Below are 7,845 nucleotides of genomic sequence, written 5' to 3' on the forward strand. Positions count from 1 at the left end.
TATGTCATTGTTCTGCATGTTTGAAAGAATAAATCAAATCAAATCAAATCAAATCTTTCTGTTATGCACAAATGAATTACTTAAATAATTTCACAAGACTACATGTCACTGTGTAGGTTTTTACCTTCAGAAACATAATGAATGTGTCTCCAATAGAATAAATTGAATGATGTTAATATAAACAAGAGTATACTGAGTAAAGCAAAAAAAATGCATGTGTGAGAAGTGAATGTGTTTGTGTTACTGAGCAGACAGGAGGTGTAGATGAGATACTCTTAATAAATACAATGTCAAGAAAAAGTATGTAAACCTTTTGGAATTTTATGGTTTTCTGCATTAATTTGTCATAAAATGTGATCTGATCTTCAATAATATATAAGTCAAGAGTACTGACAAATATAACACAAAAAACATTCTGATCTTTCATGTCTTTATTGAGAACAACCATAAAACCTAATAGTGCTAGTTGAAAAAGTATGTGAACCCTTGAGTTAATGACCTCAAAAAAGTTAATTGGAGTCAGGTATTAGCATACCTGGAGTCTTGTTAAGAAAATGAGTTTGGAGGTGTGGACTAGAGCTACTTTGACTGATAAAAACCACTCAAACCTTTTGAGTTTGCTCCACACAAGAAGAATATTTTTATGTGAGCCATGCCTCACCAAAAAGAGCTTTCAGAAGATCTACAATCAAGATACATCGATCTACATATAGCTGGAAAGGGTTATAAAGTCATTTCAAAGACCTTAAAAGTTCACTAGTCTACAGTTAGGCAAACGATCTACAAATGGAGACACTTTGGGACTGGCTACTCTACCAAGAAGTGGGCGCCCAGTCAAAATGACCCCAAGAGCACAACGAAGAATCAGCGAGAAACAACATCGAGTGACAGGCAAAGTTTTGAAGGCATCATTGGAACTGGATGTTCTTGAGTCTACAGTACGTAAAACATTGAACACTGTCTATGGCAGTGTAAGATTTGATTCTTATAAACTCTAGTTACTTTATAAGCTTTAGTTACTTTTCATAACTTTAGTTCCCTTTAGTTACTTCTCATACCTTTAGTTACCTTTCATAACTTTATTTTCCTTGTTTATACATATTACAGCTGTATTGATGATTGTCCAGAACTATTGAGCTTTGGTTATTTTTAATACATTTATTTTCCTTGCCTATATATCTTACAATTGTATGGATGAGAATCAAGTGATAATGAAGTAGAATCTGCTTACTTTGAATGCTGTAACTTCTGTAGAGACTAGATGTCTGCATGTCCTAGTGTTATGGTGGCGTCCCCCCCAACAGGAGGGTGAGGGAGAACTGAGGTAGGACTCAATGTGCAAGACCCAGGTGCTAGTGAAAAAAAGGTGGTTTATAGGAAAAAAAACACAAACAAGGTAACAGAGTCGATGTATGTGGCATATTCAGGCTGGACAGTACAAAAACAGGGTAGGCTGAGGAGACCAGGTCAAACAGGTGAGTGGACAAACTAATGGCAGGAACCAGGAGAATAGGAGGATCTAGGACGGACAGGTGAGTAGACAGAACAACCAGGAGGATCAGCAAATGCCGTCAGGGAAGCAGAGTAGTGGACGAAAAAAGAAATCAACAACACAGGAACTGTCAGCATTGAAATCAAATTACGCATGCCTAAACACATGGAAACAACATACAAAAGAAAACCACAGCACAGGAACTGTCAGCGTGGAAATCAAGAGACATATAATACAAAAAAAAAACACGTAACCAATGTACAAAAAGAGATCCACAGCACAGGAACTGTCAGCATGGAAATCAAAATGACGTACGACACATACCGTATACTGATATACAGGTAATGCTCCGGCGAAGACGGAGCGTCTGCCAGAGGTTTAAATAAAGGAGCAGGTAATCACAGGAATGCACCTCAGCTGTGCCGACAAATGAGTCACTCATTACCGAATGCAACACAGCTGAGGTGCCGATCAATCTTTCATTCAATTATCACTTGATCGAGAGAGAGAAAGGAGGAAGAGAGGCAGGCCGCGCTGAGTGGACCTGACACCTAGTAACCAGACAGCCTATTTACATTTTAACAAAGACCCGTTGGCCTGTATTGCACTCACACCTCGACCCACTTAGCATATTCCAAATTCTGCTTTGTCAAGGGGTGTCCTGCAGGGCCAGGGGGCCCACAACCTGAGATGACCACCTGGCCAGTTCAGCATACTTATTAGCATCACACACAAAGGGGGCCTGCAACCCAGGCTACCCATTGTTCAGTGCCCATTGATCAAAATCAAGCTGCCACCTGAGACACACACACACACATATACCTAGATTTTACCACATTCCGACAAGGAGGTGTGAGCTCCGGCCCTCACCAAAGGGCCAATACGATTAAGAAGTGTTGAGTGTCATACCTCTATCCAGGGTGGAGCAACCCAAGAAGATAAAATGTATTGTAAAACATAATTCAGGGTTCAGAGAATGGAATTCCTGTGGGAGCTCTGTCTTTCTGATCACAGCGCTGTAAGACTTTACCTGTGCTCAGACTTCCAGTAAATTTTCTGATGATTTTAAACAGTCCTCTCCTGTCTTCACTTCTCATGCTTCCAACAAAAGAATTGGGTTAATTTCCAACAAGCAGGACACCATGAAGGAAGCACCTGCTTACTAAAAATAACCTTGCTGCATGCCGGAAGTTTGCGAAAGAGCACAATGACACTCCACAGTGGTACTGGCAAAATTTTTTGTTGACCTGATGAAACTAAGATTGAACCATGTGGAAAGAACATGCAGCACTACATCTGGCATAAAAAGGGGACTGCATATCATCATGAAAACATCATCCCAACTGTAAAGTAAGGTGGAGGAAACATCATGATTTGGGCCTGCTTTGCTGCATCAGGGCCTGGCCAGCCTGCAGTCACTGAGGGGAAGATGAATTCCCAAGTGTATCAAAAAATTCTTCAGGATAATGTGAGAATGTCTGTATATCAACTCTGTAGAAGTTGGGTGATGCAACAGGACAATGGCCCAAAATACTGGAGCAAGTCCACAACAGAATGGCTTCAGAAAAACAAAATCTGCCTTTTGGAGTGGCCAAGTCAGAGCCCAGACCTCAACCAAAAAGAGATGCTATGGAGTGACTTGAAGAGAGCCATACACATGAGATGTCCAAAGAATATGACGGAGCTAAAGCAGTTCTGCCAGGAAGAATTGGCTAGAATTACTCCAGAATAATGTGCAGGTCTGATCCACAGCTACAGGAAGTGCCTGGTTGAGGTTAATGCTGCCAAGGGGGGTCCAACCAGTTATAAATTCCAGGGGTTCACTTACTTTTTCCACTATCATTTTGAATGTTGAATGAGTGTCTTCAATAAAGACATGAAAGATCCGTTTTTTTTTGTGTTGTTTTTGTAGGCACATTATATTTATCAGTACTCTTGCCTTAGACAAAGATCAGATCACATTTTATGACAAATTCATGCAGAAAACCATGAAATTCCAAAAGGTTCACATCCTTTTTCTTGCCACTGCTCAGTGTCTATGCTTGTGTGACTGGGCAGGGACAAGGAAGTTAGTCATTTTTATTCAACCCACTCTGTCAAATGAGTCATAAATGAAGAAATATTTGATATGTAGTCTTAAAGGATCTGTTTTTTGTTTATTTATTTTTCCTACTGTTAGGTATTTTTTTAGTCAGATAGGTATTGGTTAGGTACCTGTTGTATTAGAAATGTCTTTAGTGTAGACAGGATGTCTAGCTCAGGCTGTTAAATGCTTACTCATTTCCAGGAGTTACTCCAGGTTGTTTATGTTCCAGGATAACTAGATAGAAAGTGGCTACTGTATGATATGTTCAGCCGTAATCTTAATCATAATATCTTCCTAGGCTTAATGTCCGGACATGTCCCTGAATGTCCTGTATGTTCTTAGATACACACCACATAATCAACACTCACACACATTGATTTTCTCCATGTTTTGACTACTGCTACGGTCAGCTGTGAAGCTGGCATATCAGGTGACGCCACGGTTTGACATCCCTGTGTAGAATGGGGTTAGCCCAAACCAGATATAATGTACAGGCCTGTTGGGCTCGGGGTCTTTTCATTCTTGTCCCAGACTTCTTCTCGAGTCCAGATAGTGGAAAGAATTTCAGTCACACACCAATATCAAAGTGCACTTATTACCTTTTATTGCAGATATATCTGGAGATCATACAGCAAGCAGCAGGGCAGATGATCTGAAGTGAAACTCACCCAGACTGTGTGTTTTATAATATTTTCCCCTAACCTTACACATTCTTGCTTATGCTGATCATGCAGCTGAAATCAATTGATACTAGCCAAAATTCTCTCTCATAATACACAATTGCACCTTGTATGCCTCCCCGAATCACATTCTTGTGATAAGAAAAGCACACACATAATGATTTAATGAGCATTCTGTGAGATTTGTGAAGATTATTTTATTAAAACTTATCCTTTTAAGTGCATTTAATGAAAAATAGTGGAGTGTTGCAGACAACTTGATATTCCACTGTGTAATCACTTAATTTTCTTAGGTGACTCCCTTGGAGCAGGGCTGTGCTAAGCACAACTCCTTACAAGTGCATCTTATAATGAAGTGAATTCACACACTACAACTATGTGAAGGTTATACTTTTGTCTCACCGCACAGTGCCTTATTAGAGTAACAATTTCCAAACTATATTAGTGCCCTAGTTATATAGTAACCTAAATACATCAATATTTCACAAGAGTAACTGGGAAATATCTTTCACTACTTTTGCCCTCACCACAGAGACTTGCTTTGTCCCCACATGTGAGAAGTAGTGTTATCCAGCTCTCCTCTGTCTGGTCCAGGCTGAGAGTAGATTGATTTTCAATCATGCAGAACCATCTGAGTGATGAATGTGTTTGTCTTTACAGTATATTGCCTGTTCTGCTTTGTGGTGTTTATTTGCCAATGCCTGATGAAGATCTCTGTTAAATCAAAATGTTGCTTTATTAAATTTGCTGGGAGCTATCAGTGTAGTGTGTGTGTGTGGATCTTTCATGACTTTTGCCTCAAGTTTGTAATGAAATATTCCTCATTTTTAATACATGCCTGCTGGTCTTCTAAGATTGTATTGTCTGGTTTCTTGGTGAAGAATTAGGTTACATCTTAGAGGAGGACAATAATAAAGAAACAAAGGGTTCTGTGATGTCAATATACAGTCTGTAAATTAGCCCTGCCTACCACGTAGCGAGGGTTATAAGAAGCGTTTTTTAAACTGCGAGTAGTCATGACAAACAATCAGCCAGGGAGGAGCTGTCAGCAGCTAATAGTCAGAAACAGTAACTGCCAGACTGAAGAGGCTGGACTCTTTTGCAGTGTGGCAAGAAACTAAAACCAGAGTTAATGCTGGTTTGCCTTTTTTGAGATGGAATGTTAGGTAGGTAGGTACTTTATTGATCCCAGAGTGGGGGAAATTTCTGTGTTACAGCAGCAATAGAGAACAACCAACATAACGCCATAAGAACAGACACCACCATAAGAACAGACACATAAGAACAGAACTTCATAGAAACACGGGAAAGAACACAATGAGGACACAGCTGCTGTAACTTTCTGCCACTCCACACGGCGCATGCGTTAAAAGCAGCCAAAGGGCTCAAGTCTGGTTTTTGATGTGAGTTTGTTTTGCGTTTCACTACACCCTCTTGTGGCTGAAAAGACATCCGCTCAAGTAATTTTGAGCTGACAAAACAATTCCTGTTTTTAGTTGAAGCCTTTTTCTTTTTTTATCTGGTCAGCTTGAAGTGGATGAAGTGGCTTTTCATTGCATTTGTCCATTTCTTCTGCTATAAATGTCAGGTCCGCTCAGCATGACCTGCCTCTCTTCTGCCTTTCTCTCTCCTGCTCACTCTTCTTGCAGGATCAGCACCTCAGCTGTGTCGCATTTTGTAATCAGTGACTTGTGGGTTGTCGCGCACAGCTGGGGCGCATCGCTGTAATCACACTCCTACCTTATTTATACCTGTGGATCTCTGCGTTTGTTATTTTTTTCCATGTGGTTAGCTAGACATTCTTTTGTTATCCACGCTAACAGTTCCTGTGCTGTGGATTTCCCTTTTCGTCCGCCTGTCCCCTTGGTTAACTTGTCTATTCCCCTGTCCGTCTTGTTCCTCCCACTCTCCTGTTTTTTTACGGTTGGCCAATCTTTTCTCCTAGGTCATCCCGGTCTCCTCTACCAACTCTACCCTACTTTGCTGTTTATATATGTTCATGACTGTTGTTATGTTGTTACTTTGTTTTGTTCCATTAAACCTCATTTTTTTTAACTAGCACCTGAGTCGGCAATCTTGAGTCCAACCTCAGTTTTCCCTCACCCTCCTGGTGAGGGGGACTAAGCCATAACAATAAAGTTCATATGGAAATTGATGGCTTGCTTCTCCCCATGAGTATCTCAACAAATCGGTAACGCGCACACACATAAACTGTATACATCACACAGTCTAATCTGCATAGTCCAAATCTAACTTAGGTTTTAATTTGGTGGAAAGTAACTAAGTGCATTTACTCAAGTACTGTAGATAAATACAATTTTGAGGTATCTGTTAGGTACTTTCTTAGTTAGATAGATATTGATTAGAGATCTGTTGTATTAGAAGATGTTAGTGTAGCCAGGATGTCTTCCTCAGGCTGTTAAATGCAAGGTTAGTTACAGTTTTTCTCAAATGCTAAAACACAAAAGCCAATCCTCTAAACCAAATGACCAGTTGTCTAAACACATTTACTAAATCTAGCCATCATTTTCCAATATCATAAACACATTTCACATGAAGACACAATTCACAAAACACAATCCTCCGTTCTCATAAATCTTAACACATTTTTCTTTGCTAAAACACAAGTTGCAAAAGAACTCTGCTCATATTCTCAAATGAAAGCTCATGTGGTGCAAAATGCTTGCCACAGTCAGCAATATTTGAACACAATGAACACACCTGGCGTCATTCATTACACACAACGACTCCAAATTGAAGACACTTGTTGCTAATGCTGTGACCACATGTACAAAAGCAAGTTCAGAGTGCACAGTTTGCTGAAGATTCCAAACAAACACAATGGATGAAGACAGAGTCAGGGGAAGAGGAATTCGAGTCAGAGGAGGGAGAAGAGCTGGCCATGGAAGAAGAGGAGCAGGCCAACGAGGAAGAGGAGTTCAAATCAGAGGAGGAAGAGGAGCAGGCCAACGAGGAAGAGGAGTTCAAATCAGAGGAGGAAGAGGAGCAGGCCAACAAGGGAGAGGAGAAGGTCCAGGAGGGAGAGCAAGACAACCTCGCACCATCATTACGGACGAGATGCGAGCAACAGTCATTGACCATGTCATTGTCCATGGCATGACAATGGCTGAAGCAGGACTACGAGTCCGTCCAAACCTGAGTAGGTTCACCGTGGCCACCATTATCAGGGCATTCAGACAACACAACAGGTATTGTACTCTATTGCTTTCTTTGTCACAATAAATTTTAACAAGCCTGTGAAAGTAGTCTATTGGTTTCAAATCAGTTGTTACTGTATTGTAAAACTGACAACACATGTTTCTTTCTTTAGAGTTGAAAGAATGCCACATAGAGGTGGGAGGGTTGCCATATTTACAGCGGCACAAGAAACCCGCATTGTGGATATGGTTCGTGAGAACAACCTCATCAGACTCCGGGAGATCAGAGACAAAGTCATTGCCGATAATGTCAACTTTGAGAGCATTGATGATGTCAGCTTGGCCACAATAGACCGAGTCCTCCGGTGCCAAAAGATGCGGATGAAACAGGTCTATAGGGTTCCCTTTGAGCGCAACTCTGCGCGACAC

The 7,845-nt window shown here is 40.7% G+C and overlaps 1 protein-coding gene across 1 annotated transcript in view; it reads left to right on the plus strand.

Moving 5' to 3' along the window:
- Window positions 1-7,845, plus strand: part of LOC109971067 (uncharacterized) — a 23,434-nt gene that overhangs the window by 1,389 nt on the left and 14,200 nt on the right. Inside the window, exons 2-3 of the mRNA XM_020619084.1 lie at window positions 6,694-7,467; window positions 7,590-7,838. Of these exons, the coding sequence (XP_020474740.1) occupies window positions 7,100-7,467; window positions 7,590-7,838 (617 nt within the window). The 5' untranslated portion in view covers window positions 6,694-7,099. The remainder of the gene's footprint in view (window positions 1-6,693; window positions 7,468-7,589; window positions 7,839-7,845) is intronic.

This window comes from Monopterus albus, unplaced genomic scaffold (assembly GCF_001952655.1).
Source record: "Monopterus albus unplaced genomic scaffold, M_albus_1.0 scaffold214.1, whole genome shotgun sequence".
Lineage (NCBI taxonomy): Eukaryota > Metazoa > Chordata > Actinopteri > Synbranchiformes > Synbranchidae > Monopterus > Monopterus albus.